Below are 22,174 nucleotides of genomic sequence, written 5' to 3'. Positions count from 1 at the left end.
TGTGGGGCACAGTCCTGTCGCGGTGTAGCACTGGGTGGGGCACAGTCCTGTCGCGGTGTAGCACTGGGTGGGGCACAGTCCTGTCGCGGGTGTAGCACTGGGTGGGCACAGTCCTGTCGCGGTGTAGCACTGGGTGGGGCACAGTCCCTGTCGCGGTGTAGCACTGGGTGGGGCACAGTCCTGTCGCGGTGTAGCACTGGGTGGGGCACAGTCCTGTCGCGGTGTAGCACTGGGTGGGGCACAGTCCTGTCGCGGTGTAGCACTGGGTGGGGCACAGTCCTGTCGCGGTGTAGCACTGGGTGGGGCACAGTCCTGTCGCGGTGTAGCACTGGGTGGGGCACGAGTCCTGTCGCGGTGTAGCACTGGGTGGGGCACAGTCCTGTCGCGGTCTGTAGCCACTGGGTGGGGCACAGTCCTGTCGCGGTGTAGCACTGGGTGGGGCACAGTCCTGTCGCGGTGTAGCACTGGGTGGGGCACAGTCCTGTCGCGGTGTAGCACTGGGTGGGGCACAGTCCTGTCGCGGTGTAGCACTGGGTGGGGCACAGTCCTGTCGCGGTGTAGCACTGGGTGGGGCACAGTCCTGTCGCGTGTAGCACTGGGGGGCACAGTCCTGTCGCGGTGTAGCACTGGGTGGGGCACAGTCCTGTCGCGGTGTAGCACTGGGTGGGGCACAGTCCTGTCGCGGTGTAGCACTGGGTGGGGCACAGTCCTGTCGCGGTGTAGCACTGGGTGGGGCACAGTCCTGTCGCGGTGTAGCACTGGGTGGGGCACAGTCCTGTCGCGGTGTAGCACTGGGTGGGGCACAGTCCTGTCGCGGTGTAGCACTGGGTGGGGCACAGTCCTGTCGCGGTGTAGCACTGGGTGGGGCACAGTCCTGTCGCGGTGTAGCACTGGGTGGGGCACAGTCCTGTCGCGGTGTAGCACTGGGTGGGGCACAGTCCTGTCGCGGTGTAGCACTGGGTGGGGCACAGTCCTGTCGCGGTGTAGCACTGGGTGGGGCACAGTCCTGTCGCGGTGTAGCACTGGGTGGGGCACAGTCCTGTCGCGGTGTAGCACTGGGTGGGGCACAGTCCTGTCGCGGTGTAGCACTGGGTGGGGCACAGTCCATGTCGCGGTGTAGCACTGGGTGGGGCACAGTCCTGTCGCGGTGTAGCACTGGGTGGGGCACAGTCCTGTCGCGGTGTAGCACTGGGTGGGGCACAGTCCTGTCGCGGTGTAGCACTGGGTGGGGCACAGTCCTGTCGCGGTGTAGCACTGGGGTGGGGCACAGTCCTGTCGCGGTGTAGCACTGGGTGGGGCACAGTCCTGTCGCGGTGTAGCACTGGGTGGGGCACAGTCCTGTCGCGGTGTAGCACTGGGTGGGGCACAGTCCTGTCGCGGTGTAGCACTGGGTGGGGCACAGTCCTGTCGCGGTGTAGCACTGGGTGGGGCACAGTCCTGTCGCGGTGTAGCACTGGGTGGGGCACAGTCCTGTCGCGGTGTAGCACTGGGTGGGGCACAGTCCTGTCGCGGTGTAGCACTGGGTGGGGCACAGTCCTGTCGCGGTGTAGCACTGGGTGGGGCACAGTCCTGTCGCGGTGTAGCACTGGGTGGGGCACAGTCCTGTCGCGGTGTAGCACTGGGTGGGGCACAGTCCTGTCGCGGTGTAGCACTGGGTGGGGCACAGTCCTGTCGCGGTGTAGCACTGGGTGGGGCACAGTCCTGTCGCGGTGTAGCACTGGGTGGGGCACAGTCCTGTCGCGGTGTAGCACTGGGTGGGGCACAGTCCTGTCGCGGTGTAGCACTGGGTGGGGCACAGTCCTGTCGCGGTGTAGCACTGGGTGGGGCACAGTCCTGTCGCGGTGTAGCACTGGGTGGGGCACAGTCCTGTCGCGGTGTAGCACTGGGTGGGGCACAGTCCTGTCGCGGTGTAGCACTGGGTGGGGCACAGTCCTGTCGCGGTGTAGCACTGGGTGGGGCACAGTCCTGTCGCGGTGTAGCACTGGGTGGGGCACAGTCCTGTCGCGGTGTAGCACTGGGTGGGGCACAGTCCTGTCGCGGTGTAGCACTGGGTGGGGCACAGTCCTGTCGCGGTGTAGCACTGGGTGGGGCACAGTCCTGTCGCGGTGTAGCACTGGGTGGGGCACAGTCCTGTCGCGGTGTAGCACTGGGTGGGGCACAGTCCTGTCGCGGTGTAGCACTGGGTGGGGCACAGTCCTGTCGCGGTGTAGCACTGGGTGGGGCACAGTCCTGTCGCGGTGTAGCACTGGGTGGGGCACAGTCCTGTCGCGGTGTAGCACTGGGTGGGGCACAGTCCTGTCGCGGTGTAGCACTGGGTGGGGCACAGTCCTGTCGCGGTGTAGCACTGGGTGGGGCACAGTCCTGTCGCGGTGTAGCACTGGGTGGGGCACAGTCCTGTCGCGGTGTAGCACTGGGTGGGGCACAGTCCTGTCGCGGTTGTAGCACTGGGTGGGGCACAGTCCTGTCGCGGTGTAGCACTGGGTGGGGCACAGTCCTGTCGCGGTGTGTAGCACTGGGTGGGGCACAGTCCTGTCGCGGTGTAGCACTGGGTGGGGCACAGTCCTGTCGCGGTGTAGCACTGGGTGGGGCACAGTCCTGTCGCGGTGTAGCACTGGGTGGGGCACAGTCCTGTCGCGGTGTAGCACTGGGTGGGGCACAGTCCTGTCGCGGTGTAGCACTGGGTGGGGCACAGTCCTGTCGCGGTGTAGCACTGGGTGGGGCACAGTCCTGTCGCGGTGTAGCACTGGGTGGGGCACAGTCCTGTCGCGGTGTAGCACTGGTGGGGCACAGTCCTGTCGCGGTGTAGCACTGGGTGGGGCACAGTCCTGTCGCGGTGTAGCACTGGGTGGGGCACAGTCCTGTCGCGGTGTAGCACTGGGTGGGGCACAGTCCTGTCGCGGTGTAGCACTGGGTGGGGCACAGTCCTGTCGCGGTGTAGCACTGGGTGGGGCACAGTCCTGTCGCGGTGTAGCACTGGGTGGGGCACAGTCCTGTCGCGGTGTAGCACTGGGTGGGGCACAGTCCTGTCGCGGTGTAGCACTGGGTGGGGCACAGTCCTGTCGCGGTGTAGCACTGGGTGGGGCACAGTCCTGTCGCGGTGTAGCACTGGGTGGGGCACAGTCCTGTCGCGGTGTAGCACTGGTGGGGCACAGTCCTGTCGGGCCTGACAGTCCTGTCGCGGTGTAGCACTGGTGGGGCCAGTCCTGTCGCGGTGTAGCACTGGGTGGGGCACAGTCCTGTCTGCGGTGTAGCACTGGGTGGGGCACAGTCCTGTCGCGGGTGTAGCACTGGGTGGGGCACAGTCCTGTCGCGGTGTAGCACTGGGTGGGGCACAGTCCTGTCGCGGTGTAGCACTGGGTGGGGCACAGTCCTGTCGCGGTGTAGCACTGGGTGGGGCACAGTCCTGTCGCGGTGTAGCACTGGGTGGGGCACAGTCCTGTCGCGGTGTAGCACTGGGTGGGGCACAGTCCTGTCGCGGTGTAGCACTGGGTGGGGCACAGTCCTGTCGCGGTGTAGCACTGGGTGGGGCACAGTCCTGTCGCGGTGTAGCACTGGGTGGGGCACAGTCCTGTCGCGGTTGTAGCACTGGGTGGGGCACAGTCCTGTCCGCGGTGTAGCACTGGTGGGGCACAGTCCTGTCGCGGTGTAGCACTGGGTGGGGCACAGTCCTGTCGCGGTGTAGCACTGGGTGGGGCACAGTCCTGTCGCGGTGTAGCACTGGGTGGGGCACAGTCCTGTCGCGGTGTAGCACTGGGTGGGGCACAGTCCTGTCGCGGTGTAGCACTGGGTGGGGCACAGTCCTGTCGCGGTGTAGCACTGGGTGGGGCACAGTCCTGTCGCGGTGTAGCACTGGGTGGGGCACAGTCCTGTCGCGGTGTAGCACTGGGTGGGGCACAGTCCTGTCGCGGTGTAGCACTGGGTGGGGGCACAGTCCTGTCGCGGTGTAGCACTGGGTGGGGCACAGTCCTGTCGCGGTGTAGCACTGGGTGGGCACAGTCCTGTCGCGGTGTAGCACTGGGTGGGGCACAGTCCTGTCGCGGTGTAGCACTGGGTGGGGCACAGTCCTGTCGCGGTGTAGCACTGGGTGGGGCACAGTCCTGTCGCGGTGTAGCACTGGGTGGGGCACAGTCCTGTCGCGGTGTAGCACTGGGTGGGGCACAGTCTGTCGCGGTGTAGCACTGGGTGGGGCACAGTCCTGTCGCGGTGTAGCACTGGGTGGGGCACAGTCCTGTCGCGGTGTAGCACTGGGTGGGGCACAGTCCTGTCGCGGTGTAGCACTGGGTGGGCACAGTCCTGTCGCGGTGTAGCACTGGGTGGGGCACAGTCCTGTCGCGGTGTAGCACTGGGTGGGGCACAGTCCTGTCCGGTGTAGCACTGGGTGGGCACAGTCCTGTCGCGGTGTAGCACTGGGTGGGGCACAGGTCCTGTCGCGGTGTAGCACTGGGGTGGGGCACAGTCCTGTCGCGGTGTAGCACTGGGTGGGGCACAGTCCTGTCGCGGTGTAGCACTGGGTGGGGCACAGTCCTGTCGCGGTGTAGCACTGGGTGGGGCACAGTCCTGTCGCGGTGTTAGCACTGGGTGGGGCACAGTCCTGTCGCGGGTGTAGCACTGGGGGGCACAGTCCTGTCGCGGTGTAGCACTGGGTGGGGCACAGTCCTGTCGCGGTGTAGCACTGGGTGGGGCACAGTCCTGTCGCGGTGTAGCACTGGGTGGGGCACAGTCCTGTCGCGGTGTGAGCACTGGGTGGGGCACAGTCCTGTCGCGGTGTAGCACTGGGTGGGGGCACAGTCCTGTCGCGGTGTAGCACTGGGTGGGGCACAGTCCTGTCGCGGTGTAGCCACTGGGTGGGGCACAGTCCTGTCGCGGTGTAGCACTGGGGTGGGGCACAGTCCTGTCGCGGTGTAGCACTGGGTGGGGCACAGTCCTGTCGCGGTGTAGCACTGGGTGGGGCACAGTCCTGTCGCGGTGTAGCACTGGGTGGGGCACAGTCCTGTCGCGGTGTAGCACTGGGTGGGGCACAGTCCTGTCGCGGTGTAGCACTGGGTGGGGCACAGTCCTGTCGCGGTGTAGCACTGGGTGGGCACAGTCCTGTCGCGGTGTAGCACTGGGTGGGGCACAGTCCTGTCGCGGGTGTAGCACTGGGTGGGGGCACAGTCCTGTCGCGGTGTAGCACTGGGTGGGGCACAGTCCTGTCGCGGTGTAGCACTGGGTGGGGCACCAGTCCTGTCGCGGTGTAGCACTGGGTGGGGCACAGTCCTGTCGCGGTGTAGCACTGGGTGGGGCACAGTCCTGTCGCGGTGTAGCACTGGGTGGGGCACAGTCCTGTCGCGGTGTAGCACTGGGTGGGGCACAGTCCTGTCGCGGTGTAGCACTGGGTGGGGCACAGTCCTGTCGCGGTGTAGCACTGGTGGGGCACAGTCCTGACGCGGTGTAGCACTGGGTGGGGCACAGTCCTGTCGCGGTGTAGCACTGGGTGGGGCACAGTCCTGTCGCGGTGTAGCACTGGGTGGGGCACAGTCCTGTCGCGGTGTAGCACTGGGTGGGGCACAGTCCTGTCGCGGTGTAGCACTGGTGGGGCACAGTCCTGTCGCGGTGTAGCACTGGGTGGGAGGCACAGTCCTGTCGCGGTGTAGCACTGGGTGGGGCACAGTCTGTCGCGGTGTAGCACTGGGTGGGGCACAGTCTGTCGCAGTGTAGCACTGGGTGGGGCACAGTCTGTCGCGGTGTAGCACTGGGTGGGCACAGTCCTGTCGCGGTGTAGCCTGGGTGGGGCACAGTCCTGTCGCGGTGTAGCACTGGGTGGGGCACAGTCCTGTCGCGGTGTAGCACTGGGTGGGGCACAGTCCTGTCGCGGTGTAGCACTGGGTGGGGCACAGTCCTGTCGCGGTGTAGCACTGGGTGGGGCACAGTCCTGTCGCGGTGTAGCACTGGGTGGGGCACAGTCCTGTCGCGTGTAGCACTGGTGGGGCACAGTCCTGTCGCGGTGTAGCACTGGGTGGGGCACAGTCCTGTCGCGGTGTAGCACTGGGTGGGGCACAGTCCTGTCGCGGTGTAGCACTGGGTGGGGCACAGTCTGTCGCGGTGTAGCACTGGGTGGGGCACAGTCCTGTCGCGGTGTAGCACTGGGTGGGGCACAGTCCTGTCGCGGTGTAGCACTGGGTGGGGCACAGTCCTGTCGCGGTGTAGCACTGGGTGGGGCACAGTCCTGTCGCGGTGTAGCACTGGGTGGGGCACAGTCCTGTCGCGGTGTAGCACTGGGTGGGGCACAGTCCTGTCGCGGTGTAGCACTGGGTGGGGCACAGTCCTGTCGCGGTGTAGCACTGGGTGGGGCACAGTCCTGTCGCGGTGTAGCACTGGGTGGGGCACAGTCCTGTCGCGGTGTAGCACTGGGTGGGGCACAGTCCCTGTCGCGGGTGTAGCACTGGGTGGGGCACAGTCCTGTCGCGGTGTAGCACTGGGTGGAGGCACAGTCCTGTCGCGGTGTAGCACTGGGTGGGCACAGTCCTGTCGCGGTGTAGCACTGGGTGGGGCACAGTCCTGTCGCGGTGTAGCACTGGGTGGGCACAGTCCTGTCGCGGTGTAGCACTGGGTGGGGCACAGTCCTGTCGCGGTGTAGCACTGGGTGGGGCACAGTCCTGTCGCGGTGTAGCACTGGGTGGGGCACAGTCCTGTCGCGGTGTAGCACTGGGTGGGGCACAGTCCTGTCGCGGTGTAGCACTGGGTGGGGCACAGTCCTGTCGCGGTGTAGCACTGGGTGGGGCACAGTCCTGTCGCGGTGTAGCACTGGGTGGGGCACAGTCCTGTCGCGGTGTAGCACTGGGTGGGGCACAGTCCTGTCGCGGTGTAGCACTGGGTGGGGCACAGTCCTGTCGCGGTGTAGCACTGGGTGGGGCACAGTCCTGTCGCGGTGTAAGCACTGGGTGGGGCACAGTCCTGTCGCGGTGTAGCACTGGGTGGGGCACAGTCGGTGTCGCGGTGTAGCACTGGGTGGGGCACAGTCGTGTCGCGTGTAGGCACTGGGTGGGGTACAGTCCTGTCGCGGTGTAGCACTGGGTGGGGTACAGTCCTGTCGCGGTGTAGCACTGGGTGGGGGCCACAGTCCTGTCGCGGTGTAGCACTGGGTGGGGGCACAGTCCTGTCGCGGTGTAGCACTGGGTGGGGGCACAGTCCTGTCGCGGTGTAGCACTGGGTGGGGGCACAGTCCTGTCGCGGTGTAGCACTGGGTGGGGGCACAGTCCTGTCGCGGTGTAGCACTGGGTGGGGGCACAGTTCCTGTCGCGGTGTAGCACTGGGTGGAGCACAGTCGTGTCGCGGTGTAGCACTGGGTGGAGCACAGTCGTGTCGCGGTGTAGCACTGGGTGGGGTACAGTCCTGTCGCGGTGTAGCACTGGGTGGGGCACAGTCCTGTCGCGGTGTAGCACTGGGTGGGGCACAGTCGTGTCGCGGTGTAGCACTGGGGGGGGTACAGTCGTGTCGCGGTGTAGCACTGGGGGGGGGCACAGTCCTGTCGCGGTGTAGCACTGGGTGGGGCACAGTCGTGTCGCGGTGTAAGCACTGGGTGGGGCACAGTCGTGTCGCGGCGTAGCACTGGGTGGGGTACAGTCGTGTCGCGGTGTAGCACTGGGTGGGGTACAGTCGTGTCGCGGTGTAGCACTGGTGGGGTACAGTCGTGTCGCGGTGTAGCACTGGGTGGGGTACAGTCGTGTCGCGGTGTAGCACTGGGTGGGGTACAGTCCGTGTCGCGGTGTAGCACTGGGTGGGTACAGTCGTGTCGCGGTGTAGCACTGGGGGGGGGTTCGGACGCCCCACGGTCCAACACTGGTGCTGGCAACAATCCCAACCTCTTGCAATAACCTCGTTTCACGTACAACGGCTCCATCTCGTGGCAGCGTGCAGTACAGCCACATATTTACAGCCAGCCTGAGCCAGAGCTCTGTCCCTCCCCGTCCATCGCCATTTGTACACATCTCCCCGCAGCAATCTTCCACCGGTATTCTCAGGAAGCTTAACTGGTACCGCCCTCCTTCCACACGCCCTCCTTCCACACGCCCCAAAAAATCTTGGGCTTATCATTTTTAACTCCCACCAGAAATGAGGCACTCCCCACCCCTTCACCCAACCAAAGTTTAAAAAAAAAAGTAATTTTTTGTTCCAAACTTCATTTGTTCCGTTGAGTCCTCAGCCCAGCTGTTTCCAACCCCTGCGACTTACTCTTGCAATCCTCCATAAACCATGAGCTGTGTGATCCCAGCCACATCACTCTGGGGCAAACTGGCCCGAGGCCAGGTGACTTTCCACAGACAGAAATAAAAAAAGATATCTAATCGGGGGCAGTCACTCCTGAGCTGCTCTGACACAATAAAGAAAGCTGGGAGAGGGGGCGGGGGATCGCAGTCGAGGATATCTTCGAGGTTGAAAATAGCAGGAGGGAATACGAGATAAATCAAGTTGTGGTCTGTAGATTGTACGAGGAAGGGCAGACTGAGGAAGATGGACAATTCTACAGTTTTGGGGAGCAGAGAAAAAATGATTTAGCACAGAAGACAGTGAGAGCGACAAGTCCCCATTTTAAGAGAGAGGAGATGCAGGGAGTTAGAACAGCATGTCGGACTGTTTGAGGCAGCTTCAAATTCCACCGCCCCCCACCCCCCACAAAGGGCTGCGGACGCTGGGGGTCAAATGAAATTTTCAAGTCGGAGACGGATAGATTTTTGTTGTTGGGTGAGGGTATCAAGGGATGTGGAGCAAAGGCGGGTAAATGGAGTAGAGATACAGGTCAGCCATGATCTAATTCAATGGCAGAACAGGCTAGAGGGGCTGAATGGCCTCCTCCTGTTCCTATGTTCAAATCAGCATTGCCTGAAGTTTAGGAGAAGTAAATTTACTGCCCCTCCTTGCCCAGAAAGCTGCCCTTCTTACTCTAAATATGTTCTGGCTGCCATAACTTAAGAGTGCTCTCAAAGGTCAGCCTTAACTCCCTATATAGCCTCAAGAGTAGTGTGCCTAAGATGACAAACAGAAAACCATTCTTTAGCTGCTGGACCTGGTCTGTGCTTCTTCAAGATTCTACTTGCGTCTTCTGAGAAGCAGCAGAGTATCAGACCTCATCACAGGCCTCAACTATCAAGGCTACATAACATTTTAATACATGGTTATTCTTTCCGACTGCAAGAGCAAACTAGTTTAACCAAACCTCTTCACAGCTCTAAAATTGTTGAACAGCTCACCAACAGCAATCAGGGTTTATGGATTTGAATACCTGTCAGCTAAACTCAAAAGCAGCTAACAAGTCATACACATAACCGAACAAATGCCATGGTATATTCTTAGCTTAAAATATCTGAGTTGACTGCTCCCTCAATCCAACAGCCTTGGAGACGAGCAGAGTTTCTGACACTGTGTTCAGTTAGGCTGTCGATATGATTATCAATGCAGCCGATTTTTTAACTTGTGAACTGTGACTGAATTAAAAGGAAAAAGCCTGCCCGTGGCTTTTATTGGGGACGGGGGAGGGAGAGGTGAATCCTATTCAGACATCTTAACAGCCTCTCAGCACAGGTGGAATAATGATAACTTTCTGTGTTACTTTTTCTTTTAAAAGTCTAAAAGGCTGCTCCACCTATCCTAACCCTCTCCCAGAATGACCAGTACTGGTTAGGCCTGAGTAACTTGCTCGACTGAAAGCTCTCTAACTTTGGGCGGATGCCGGTATGGATGTCAGCGCTGGGGAATTCACTACCAGTGCCAGCCGTGGCTCATTGAGCAACACTCGACTCTGAGTCAGAAGGGTGTGGGTTCAAGTCTCACTCCAGGGACTCGAGCACAAAATCAAGACGGGCACACCCAGTGTCGGAGGTGCCGTCTTTCGGATGAGACGTTAAACCGAGGCCCCGCCTGCCCTTTCAGGTGGGCGCAACAGATCCCATGGCACTATTTTGAAGAGGAGCAGGGGAGTTCTCCCCGGTGTCCTGGCCAATATTTATCCTTCAACCAACACCTAAAAACAAATTATCTGGTCATTATCACATTGCTGTTTGTGGGATCTTGCTGTGCGCAAATTGACTGTGGGGTTTCCTACATTACAACAGTGACCACACTTCAAAAAGTACTTCATTGGCTGTAAAGCGCTTTGGGACGTCCCGAGGTTGTTAAAGGCACTATATAAATGCAAGTTCTTTCTTACTTCTATTTGTAGCAAGTATCACCATTCAGCCAGCAGCAGTTCCAGGGCTGTTATGCCATCGACACGTTCTCAGGAAGCTGATATCACTGGGCTCTCTCTGAGCCTGAGGTTGTGGGTTTTGATCACCGGGATAGCCTGTTTTTGAGTCACTGCACTTGGCAGGAACCTTTTGACTGGGTGGATGCTGCGTCCTCGACCCCCAAAACCACAGAGGGGGGGAGGAGCGGTCAGGACAAGTTCAACAACTTGTGTAAAAATATGAAGTTGAACCAGCACTGAGGGCTCAGTAATAGTCGACCAACAACCAGAGGTCGTGGGTTCAAATCCCACCATGGCAAGTTGTGAAATTAAATTTAATAAATAGAATCATAGACTCATACAGCAGAGGCGGCCGTTCAGCCCATCGTGTCTGTGCTGGCTCTCTGAAAGAGCTATCCAATTAGTCCAGCTCCCCCTGCAAATTTTTCCCATTCAAGTATTTATCCAATTCCCTTTTGAAAGTCACTAATGAATCTGCTTCCACCGCCCTTTCAGGCAGCGCATTCCAGGTCATAACAACTCCCGCAAAAAAATTCTCCTCATCTCCCCTCTGGTTCTTTTGCCAATTACCGTAAATCCGTATCCTCTGGTTACCGACCCTCCTGCCACTGGAAACAGTTTCTCCTTATTTAACACATCTTTTAAATCTCCCCTTAACTTTCTCTGCTCTGTGCACATCCCATACGCCAATCACTGTTCCACTGGGTCTCCAGTGGACCCCACAGCCCTATGGTGGTGGAACAGACGAGAGTGCGTGCTGCAGCTTGAGCGGGGTGTAAGGCAACAGCGATTAGACTTTGTGGCCTTAAATGGGACATGACAGACAGACCAGATTAAACATAGCTGCATCTCAGTGGCGGAATAAAACTCTGTACTACACAGTCTAACTCTCCTGTCCTTATAAAAGAGTGTGACACCGACTTACTGTGAGCAAGAGGAGGCCCACTGTTGGATGTAAACTAGTTACCAGTTTCTTTGAATTCTGTACAACGGGCATTTTTACACTGCGAGTTTGTGCAGACCATAAACCAGCTTAAGGCTGGGCCAAATTCATCCTGCACACGACGCATAGTTTGTGAGTTTCATACGCTTAGCTCATTTGTTCACTCTGGGGTGGGTTCAAAAGCGAGACCTTAAGGGATGAAAGGAGAGTGGACTAACGTCACCCACCGAGCTGCTTCCCTCCCTCCAATACCCACCTTTATAAACGCATAGCCTGCGCCATTGTCAGTGATGGTCAGTCCCAAAGCATCCTCCGACTTGTAGATCTCCACTTCTTTCTTTTGCCCTTTGATGTGAGCAAAGATAAAATCTTCGAGGCCAATCTGTCCGCCCAGAAGTTTGTCCATGTCCACTTTGTGGGTGTTCAGGGTGCAGAACATGATCTGTGGATTAACACGAGAACACACGCGCGGTTAGGATGGTTCATATCGACCAAATGCTTGTACAATACATTGTCAACCCTATGCAGGTGAGGAGGGGACACACTTTAACATCGTTAATATTAGACACTCCAGGCCAGAGAAGGACCCCTACTATACTGGGGTTGCATCAGACTGGCTGTGGTTTTGGGTTTAACTGTATTACATGGAATTTACAGCAAAGAATCAGGCCATTCGGCCAACCGGTCTATGCCGGCGTTTATGCTCCACACGAGCCTCCTCCCACCCTCTTCATCCAACCCTATCAGCATATCCTTCTATTCCTTTCTCCATCATGTGCTTATCTAGCTTCTCCTTAAATGCCTCTATGCTATTCACGGCAACCACTCCTTGTGGTAGCGAGTTCCACATTCTAACCACTCTCTGGGTAAAGATGATTCTCCTGGATTCCTTATTGGATTTATTAGTGACTATCTTATTCTTATGGCCCGTAGTTTTGGACTCGCAACAAGTGGAAACATCTTCCCTGTGTTTACTCTATCAAACCCCTTCATAACTTTAAAGAGTACTTGAACTAACTCACTCATTTTTACCACAGGCTTTTAACAAACAACTAATTTCATCTGGTACTCCACATTCCCTCCCACCACATATTTAAAAATTAAACTTCAAAAGTAACTTTAGTATAAAGGGAAAGGATAAAACTCCCACTCCAACCTACAATACCAGACTGAGGTTAACCCTGGTTTGAAAGAAGGAACGTGCACCTTTTACATCATCGGGATGGCCCCAAGCCTTTCACAACCTATGAATTATTTTTTGAAGTGTATTCGCTGTTGCGTGGGCAAATGCAACATCCAATTTTGTGGCACAGCTGATTGTTTTGCTGGCGTTGGCTGAGGGATAGATTGACCAGGACACTGTTTAATAGACAGAAGGGAGAGGGAGAACTCCCCTCCTCTTAGTGCCATGGGATCTTTTATATCCACCCGAACAGACAGATGAGGATTTGGTTTGACATCTCATTGGAAAAATAGTGCAGCATTCCCTCAGTACTGCAGTGAAGTTCAGTCTACATGACGTGCTTATATTCAGGGGTGAGGCTTGAGTCAAGCTTACAGCCAAAGAACGAGACCCAAGGTCAGTATCAGCCGGCCGTCTGAATATGGGAGACATCGAACAACATGTGTGTTCTTAGCTTGTTCCATTGCATCACCAACACGTGCGGTGATTATGAGTCTGCTTTTACACTGTTCCTTTCAGTTGGATTCTGCCGTATCTGGTGGGGAGAGTCCAGAACAAGGGGGCATAACCTTAAAATTAGACCTAGGCCGTTCAGGGGTGATGTCAGGAAGCACTTCTTCACACAAAGGGGAGTGGAAATCTGGAACTCTCTCCTATGGGAGGCTGGGGGTCAATTGAAAATATCAACACTGAGATTGATGGATTTTTGTTAGGTAAGGGTATTAAGGGTTACGGAACCAAGGCAGGTAAATGGAGTTAAGATACAGATCTGCCATGATCTAATTGAATGGTGGAACAGGCTCGAGGGGCTGAACGGCCTCCTCCTGTTCCTATCCACATCGTTCACCTGAGGAAGGAGGTAGCCTCCGAAAGCTTGTGAATTTAAAATAAAATTGCTGGACTATAACTTGGTGTTGTAAAATTGTTTACAATTGTCAACCCCAGTCCATCACCGGCATCTCCACATCGTGAACCTGGCAGTTTTCCTATTAAATCCAGGGTTGACTGCCTTTTAACCGCGAGTCTGCTGCCACTCCAGAACAAAACAAGTTTAGCAGCATGAGACGCGGGACTGGGCTCACTAACAATGAGCTTCTGGAATCCAAATTAAATTATAAGAACACCTTAAAACATCTGATCCTGAACCTCAGCTCTGAGGCGGAGCATGAAAAACACACAGCTCTCGACCCATCTATGTCCCGCTTTCTATAAAACATGCGTTTGCACTAGATGCGACTGGATGTCTCTTTAGAAAAGCCTCCTTTAGGCACTTTTTACACGCAGTTCCTGGAAACACTAACTGCTAAAACTCTGTTGATCGCAGCGCCAGTGTCACAAAATACCTCCCCCATTACAGATCCTCACCTCTGGTGAGACTCGCCTGGAAACAAACTCTCCCTCCTCAACAAAATAAAATTGACACCTGAAATAAAGGGCTTCAAGGGTTTAGTTATGAGGAGAGATTACACAAATTGGGGTTGTATTCTCTAGAGTTTAGAAGGTTAAGGGGTGATCTGATCGAAGTTTATAAGATATTAAGGGGAACAGATAGGATGGATAGAGAGAAACTATTTCCGCTGGTTGGGGATTCTAGGAGTAGGGGGCACAGTCTAAAAATTAGAGCCAGACCTTTCAGGAGTGAGATTAGAAAACATTTCTACACACAAAGGGTGGTAGAAGTTTGGAACTCTCTTCCGCAAACAGCAATTGATACTAGCTCAATTGCTAAATTTAAATCTGAGCTAGATAGCTTTTTGGCAACCAAAGGTATTAAGGGATATGGGCCAAAGGCAGGTATATGGAGTTAGATCACAGATCAGCCATGATCTTATCAAATGGCGGAGCAGGCACGAGGGGCTGAATGGCCGACTCCTGTTCCTATGTTCCTAACTTGACGAGATCTTACTCTAAAATAAAAGTTGCCAGGATTTATTCAGTGGCACAAAACTCCCGATTTATCCTCGTGCAAATCTTTCCTCTGACAGTTTTTAATAGGACACTAGCTGTGCAAAAATTGCCTACCATGTTTGTCTACATAACAAGTGGCTGCACTTTAAAAATAATTCACTGGCTGTGAAGGCTTCACGGTGTCCTGAGGACATGAGGCACTGTATAAATGCAAGTTAATTCTTACAGATTGTTCTATTCCTTTAGTTCCTCTCCCTCAGCATTTTCCCCTCCCCTCCCGAAGTCATTTCTGGGATGTGGTTCTGGAGCACCGGGTGGCCTCTGACACTTGCCCAAGTAGCCCACCCATAAACCTTCACCTTCCAGCAGGCTATTCGACTGCAGTGTACATCCAGGACAAGCTTAGGAACATAGGAACAGGAGTAGGCCATTCAGCCCCTCGTGCCTGCTCCGCCATTTGATAAGATCATGGCTGATCTGTGATCTAACTCCATATACCTGCCTTTGGCCCATATCCCTTAATACCTTTGGTTGCCAAAAAGCTATCTATCTCAGATATAAATTTAGCAATTGAGCTAGTATCAATTGCTGTTTGCGGAAGAGAGTTCCAAACTTCTACCACCCTTTGTGTGTAGAAATGTTTTCTAATCTCACTCCTGAACGGTCTGGTTCTAATTTTTAGACTGTGCCCCCCACTCCTAGAATCCCCAACCAGCGGAAATAGTTTCTCTCTATCCACCCTATCCGTTCCCCTTAATATCTTATAAACTTCGATATCCTCAGTCCCTCATGATGTGGAGATGCCGGTGATGGACTGGGGTGGACAAATGTAAGGAATCTTACAACACCAGGTTATAGTCCAACAGTTTTATTTGAAAATAAAGATTCCTTACTCAGTCCCTCAGCCCATTCAATTAGATCACGGCTGGTCTATACCACAACTCCATTTATCCGCCTTTGTTCCATATCCCTCGATACCCTTACCCAGTAAAAGACTATTGATCTCAGTCTTGAAAATTTCAACTGATCCAACATCCACAGCCTTGTTTGGGGTGAGTGGGGAAGAGAGAGAATTCCAGATTTCTACTACCCTTGCTTGAGAAAGTTCTTCCTGATTTCACTCTAATTTTAAGATTATGCCGTCTTATTCTGGATTCCCCCACCAGAGGAAATAATTTCTCTATCTGCTGAACCCGTATCATTTTAAACATCTCGATTAGATCACCCCTCGACCTTCTAAACTCGAGGGAACACAAGCCCAGGAGGGCAGAGGCCATTGTAGCATCCCCACCACTCCTGTTGCTGAGATTCACTGCCCCAGGGCAGACCAAGGATATTAGCAATTGCTCTATCAATCAGTCTCTAATCTGGGGACCAACTCCACTGCAATTCATTGCTGTTGTGCATGTCTTACCACCTTTCCCTTAGGATTTAAATCTCCTATGCTGGATCCCTGAAAAAGACACTCAGTGCTACACTGCAGCAGCTGCACGAAGCAGCCTTGCAAACTGCCCCACTGAATAAACACAATGCGCTATCTCAACCTGCAATAAGAAATAAACGTGTAAAAGCAGTCACTGGCCGATACAAACAAGATACACAATGGGAGTCTCTGTGGAAAAATAAATCAGTAAGTCAGGCCAGACATAGTTTACTCTGCAGTAAACCATGGGATCCTGGTCAAATTTAATATTCAGATAATAAACGGAGCACCACAACACTCCCCCTACAACCCTATGAGATCTCTGTGCTCCTCCAATTCTGGCGTCTGGTGCGTTCTCGATTTTCATCGCTCCACCATTGGCGGCCGTGCCTTCAGCTGCCTAGGCCCGAAGCTCTGAAATTCCCTCCCTAAACCTCTCCGCCTCTCTCTCCTCCTTTAAGGCGCTCCTTAAAACTTACCTTTGACCACCTGTCCTAATATCTCATGTGGCTCAGTGTCAGATTGTGTTTGATTACACTCCTTTGAAATGCCTTGGGACATTTTCCTACATTAAAGGCGCTATATAAATGCAAGTTGCTGTTGTAAAGCACTACTTGCTACTCTGCAGCAATCTGCAAAAACCCGGTGAAGACTATTTTGAATAATGGAACTATTTGCAACGCCTCGTCCAATGTGTAGATTGCAGCCATGCGTCCAAACAATCAAAAACCCACGCAATTCAAATTAGAAATGAATCAATTAGAAGCCTGGCACAAAAGGCTAACACACCAGCAGGTTTTACGCACCAGGTAGGTGCAAAGTTCTTTAGGAGATGCTGTTGTTGATCCTGCTGCTCCCTCGGGATGGTTAAACGTGGAGCTTTGCTCTCCCTTGTGCAAAAGATCAACAATCTTGTGATTTACGGCACTTTCACGGTTCAACGGAGTGTTGAAAAACAGGCGCGACACACCTTCTCCTCTCTGTGACATCGCTTCATTCACGCAGAATCCGCAACTACAGAGGGTTTTTCTCCATCTTTCCTCACACTTTCAGATGTCATGTTACATTTGTCATGAAGGCTGAGCATGTCTCTGTATCCACATAGTTTTGCAGGGTCAGGATATTTATGCCAATAGTCTGCATGAATTGTCTACTTTAAAAACGTTGCCCTGGCTGGCTGCATCGAGGTTACATTCCACAGTAACATCGAATGCCCAAAACGCAATCATTCCATTCTCATTGATGCTGCTGTGACATCGCTCCTCTGGAAAAACTTGTCTCAGCTCTGAGCTCTAAATATGTTGTCTTAGAAACTCTTCCTTTCCCCAACAAACCTCACTGTGTTGAAATCGAGACTCACTACAGTGTCCCCTGGAGTAACTCCTTCTTTCTGTCAGCCGTGGTTCAGTGGGAGCGCTCTCGCCTCTGAGTCAGAAGGTCGTGGGTTCAAGTCCCACTCCAGAGACTTGAGCGCAAATTCCAGGCTGATACTCCCAGCGCAGGACTGAGGGAGTGATTGAGACGTTTTGCTACGTTAAAGGCGCTATATAAATGCAAGTTGTTGTCGTTGCTGTACTGTCGGAGGTGCCGTCTTTCGGATGAGACATTAAACCGAGGCCCCATCTGCCCTCTCGGGTAGATGTAAAAGATCCCATGGTGCTATTTCGGGGAAGAGCAGGGGAGTACTCCCCGGTGTCCTGGCCAATATTTATCCCTCAACCAACACTAAAAAACAGATTATCTGGTCATTATCACGTTGCTGTTTGTGGGATCTTGCTGTGCGCAAATTGGCTGGCGCTTTTCCTACATTCCAACAGTAACTACACTTCAAAAAGTACTTCATTGGCTGTAAAGTGCTTTGGGACGTCCTGAGGTCGTAAAAGGCAAGTCTTTCTTTCTCCAGGACTTCAAAGACTGTGGAACCCCTCACCTCCCTCAGTCTTCCTACAATTTTAAAACCCAACTTCTACACCATAAATCACTACTATTCCCTGCTGACCTGGTCCTCTAACCATCTGCCTCAACATGCACTATGGGCCTTGCCCCTTCCCGAGGTTTCTCAATAGAAACTTGTTTTTTTTAAAAATAGTTTTGATGCAGCAGCTGCAGTACGCGAATGTAAACACACATCAAGGCAACAGCCTAGCCCCACTCATCCACCTTAAACTTATATAGAATTTTACAGCACAAAAACAGGTCATTTAGCCTAACTGCTCTGTGCCGGTGTTGATGCTCCGCATGAGCCTCCTCCCACCCCTCTTCATCTAATCCTATCAACATACCCTCCTCCAGAGTACCACCCTTTCCCCTCCTCCCCCAGGGTACTGTGCCTCTTCCCCCCCCCCCAGGGTGCCACCACTGCAACTCCACCCCCCCCCCAGGGTGTCACCACTGCCCCCCCCCCCCAGGGTGCCACCACTGCCCCCCCCCCAGGGTGCCACCACTGCCCCCCCCCCCCAGGGTGTCACCACTGCCCCCCCCCCCCCCCCAGGGTGTCACCACTGCCCCCCCCCCCCCCCAGGGTGTCACCACTGCCCCCCCCCCCCCCCCAGGGTGTCACCACTGCCCCCCCCCCCCCCCCCAGGGTGTCACCACTGCCCCCCCCCCCCCCCCAGGGTGTCACCACTGCCCCCCCCCCTCCCAGGGTGTCACCACTGCCCCCCCCCCTCCCAGGGTGTCACCACTGCCCCCCCCCCCCCCCCCAGGGTGTCACCACTGCCCCCCCTCCCAGGGTGCCACCACTGCCCCCCCTCCCAGGGTGTCACCACTGCCCCCCCCCCCCCCCCCAGGGTGTCACCACTGCCCCCCCTCCCCCCCCCAGGGTGTCACCACTGCCCCCCCTCCCAGGGTGTCACCACTGCCCCCCCCCCCCCAGGGTGCCACCACTGCCCCCCCCCCAGGGTGCCACCACTGCCCCCCCCCCCAGGGTGCCACCACTGCCCCCCCTCCCAGGGTGCCACCAATGCCCCTCCCTCCCGGCCTCACCTCCGACGGGTGGAGGCCGAACGCCTCCCCGACCCTCGCGTACAGCTCCTTCACGTTTCCGAACCCCTCCACGCGGCCGGTGGCGCTGCCGTGCGCGAGCTGCGTGTGGAAGACGAGGCGCGGCCTGAGGGGGGTCAGCCGTGAGGCGGCCTCGCCGGAGCCCAGCTCGCCACCCGCCGCTGCCGGGCCCAGCCAGCGCTCCCTGGCCGCCGCTTCCGTCTCATCGTTCTCCACCAGAGGAGCGGCCTTCTTCCAGCGGCCCAGCGGCATCGCCCCGGCTCGGCGACGACGACTCGATACCCGGTCTCCCTGGGCACCGAGCGGGGGGGGGCGGGACCACCGCCGGGGGGGGCGTGATCGACAGCAGCAGCAGCCAATGGGGAATCACCATCAAGATCCTACTTAATAATTAATGAGCATTTCCACCAATAGTAAATTGACCAATCTGGCCAATCAAAAGGGGCTATGCAAATATTATGAATATTAATAAGACCAAAGAAGGTGTAATTCATTATTAATAAGCTGGTTTGACCAATCGAAAAGAGAGATGCAAATCACCTGAATATATAATTAATTTTTAATATTCGGTAAGATGGCTCGGTGGGCACTCTGGTCTCTGAGTCGGAAGGTCGTGGGTTCGAGTCCCACTCCAGAGGCTTGAGCACAAAGTCTACACTGACATTCCCAGTGCAGTACTGTGGTGCGACCTGGGGAAAGGCCACCGTGTAAGGCCATCCCACTTTGGATTGTACACCATGAATCGTAAGAAATGTACCGTGTTTGAATCGTTTAGACCATTTCCGCCATTGTATACCGAGGGGCTGCAATCAGGGAAAAACCCCCTCGGGCAGAATGTAAAACTCAAGTTCATGTCATGTAACTGTAATAAATCTGTAATGTATCTGTAATAAATCACCTGTATTGATTGTGATGCATTGAGGCACCCTAGAGTGTCATGAACTGTAATTATGTCCAATGTGTTTCATTGAACTGTACTTGATGTAACCTGCAAATTGCATAATCTATATTGTGTACGTTTGGAATGTGATATGACAACTGTATTGTATGTACTGCTGCAAATGTTATGAATAAAGTATATATTTTTTTTAAATTGTGTACAATCTGTATTGGTTTGGAACTGTGATTTTTTTTTGCATTGAACTGTGTGAATCTTTAAATTCTATGAAATAAAGTATATTTTGAAATTTTTAAAAAATTGTCGGAGGTGCCATCTTGCACATCTGACCTTAAACAGAGGCCCTATCCGCCCTCTCGGGTGGGTGTAAAAGATCCCATGGCGCTATTTCAAAGTAAAAGGCAGGGCCATAACTAGAGGTCTTGGACCTGTTCCATTGTAACTAATGAGAGGTACACACCCAACATCTGAGTGAGTCATAGCCACTTTCTATAGATTCCATTATACACAATACTTCAGGTGAAAGTACTGGGAGTTTGATTAGTCTCACACCTCTGACTTTTTTCATAGTGACCCGTCAACATATGTCATTTATACCGTGAGTTCAGCCACTAATTTTTGTTGAGGGGGTTTTCATTTTGTGGCTGACGAGGAGCGACATTATAACCATAAGAAAGCAGTTAATATTCTCTGCAACCATCCCGCTGCCTGATGCTAACTCGATGCTTCTGTAAGTCGTCAGGAGGTTATTGCAATATTAATATCTTTATTTCTCAAAGTGCTTTTACAATTACACGACTTAAATTGTTCCCGTCTGGTGGCAGTCTCCAAACAGCACTGGTGGACTCCACCAGTATGTCATCAAACTAGGGGCCATAAATCAATCCAAATGGGAATTCAGGAGGAACTTCTTTACCCACAGAATGATGAGAATGCAGAACTTACTATCACCTGGAGTAGTTGAGGCGAATAGCATCGATGCATTTAAGGGGAAGCTCGATAAACACGAGGGAGAAACGAACAGAAGGATATGCTGAAAGAGGGAGGAGGCTCATGTGGAGCATAAATATTGACATAGACCAGTTGGGCCAAAAGGCCTGTTTCTGTGCTGTAAATTCCATGTAATAGAGACCTGGTTATATCAAGCACAAATGTGCAAAACTAGTTCCCTGTGTTTACTTTGCATGAACAGGCAGGCTCAACTAGAAGGTGCATTATGGGTATGCAATGCTGTTGGCTCCCTGAATGTAGGCAGGTCTCACCAAAGAATGTGGCCAACAGACTAATGAATCTATAATCAATAATCTGTATTGAGTGTAACGCAATGAGGCACCCTAGAGTGTCATGAACTGTAATTATGTACAATACGTTCATTGAAATGTACTTGATGTAACCTGCAAATTGTATAATCTGTATTGTGTACATTTGAAATGTGATATGACAACTTTATTGTATGTATTGCTGAAAATTTTATGAATAAAGTACATTTTTTGAAAAAAATGTGTGCCATCACTACAATCCTGTAATGGAAAGCACCCTTGAAATTTCTGAAAGGGTGGTGGGAGCAGATTCAATGGTAACTTTCAAAAGGGCCAGTATAAACCTAACAGACAAGACTCAAAATACTGACAGACGCAAGTGATGGCACAGAACAGGGTAGCTTATTCCTAGAAGATACTTTCAATACAGAGCATCAGTGTGGTATCGTCCATCGAGCTTTAACACCAGTTCCAAGCACTGCACTAATCCTGGCTAATCTACTGTTGATTATTCCAATGTTGTTTCATCATGTCCAGCGGGCAACACAGAATAAAGTCGCTAAAATTTAGGTGATTAACACCCAGTTTACCCGTAAATTTATATATTACCATAGATCAGAAGAAGGAACTTCACTTTACACAAAGGTTAGATTAGTACAAGTGGTGTAGAATGGGAGAATGCAGTCTCTCCCCCTCTGGAGCAAGTTAACAATATATATATATGCAGTGTGCACAATGGCAAAGATAGGATGCATGCCAGGGTCCCCTGGTTTCTGGAAAATACACCGAATTGTACCAGTTACATGAATCATAGGCACAAGCAAAGGCATGACACCCCCATTGCCAGATGTGAACTTGTGTAAGAAAGGCATTTGGTCAATCTGTACTGGTGCAAATAGTGCAGATTGAGCAAGAGGTTGCAGAGGAACAGATTTTAAAAATAAAAAATGTTCCTTGTACGTGGGTGACATCGCATTTAATGCCCATCCCTGGACGCCCTGAGGTGACAGCGAACCCTCTTCTAAGCTTCCTTGGCCACTTCAGAGGTTATTAAGGGGGCGATTTTAGGAGACAATTACGGGTGCGTTGGGGGCGAGGGTCTCTGAAAAAGCGCGGAAATCTGTTCGGGTTCGAAAGCCGGCTCCAATCCGCCAAGTTCACAGTTTCCCAGGGACCCACCTGTGTGCGCGCGGGCGACCCAGAAACAGAAGTCCCGCCGGCAATTAAAGCTGGCGGGATGACAGTTAAAGAGCCAAATGTACCTCATTGAGTTACTTAAGGCACTTTACCTGTGACAGAGTAAATACTTAGAAAGATTTTTTTTTTTTTAAAACT

The 22,174-nt window shown here is 53.9% G+C and overlaps 1 protein-coding gene across 2 annotated transcripts in view; it reads right to left on the bottom strand.

The window, feature by feature from the left end:
• The window catches only part of LOC137304405 (PDZ domain-containing protein GIPC1-like), a 55,935-nt gene extending 36,939 nt beyond the window's left edge, over nucleotides 1-18,996 (bottom strand). For both annotated transcript variants that reach the window (XR_010958569.1, XM_067972986.1), the window contains exons 1-2: nucleotides 18,665-18,996; nucleotides 11,422-11,607 (exon numbers count right to left, since the gene is read on the bottom strand). Coding sequence is in view for 1 of the 2 variants with exons in the window: in XM_067972986.1 (XP_067829087.1) it covers nucleotides 11,422-11,607; nucleotides 18,665-18,934 (456 nt within the window). In the remaining variant the exon portion in view is untranslated. The remainder of the gene's footprint in view (nucleotides 1-11,421; nucleotides 11,608-18,664) is intronic.
• Nucleotides 18,997-22,174: the final 3,178 nt, after the last annotated feature.

The sequence above is a fragment of the Heptranchias perlo genome, chromosome 37 (genome assembly GCF_035084215.1).
Source record: "Heptranchias perlo isolate sHepPer1 chromosome 37, sHepPer1.hap1, whole genome shotgun sequence".
NCBI lineage: Eukaryota > Metazoa > Chordata > Chondrichthyes > Hexanchiformes > Hexanchidae > Heptranchias > Heptranchias perlo.
This window is presented reverse-complemented; position numbering and strand designations above follow the sequence as displayed.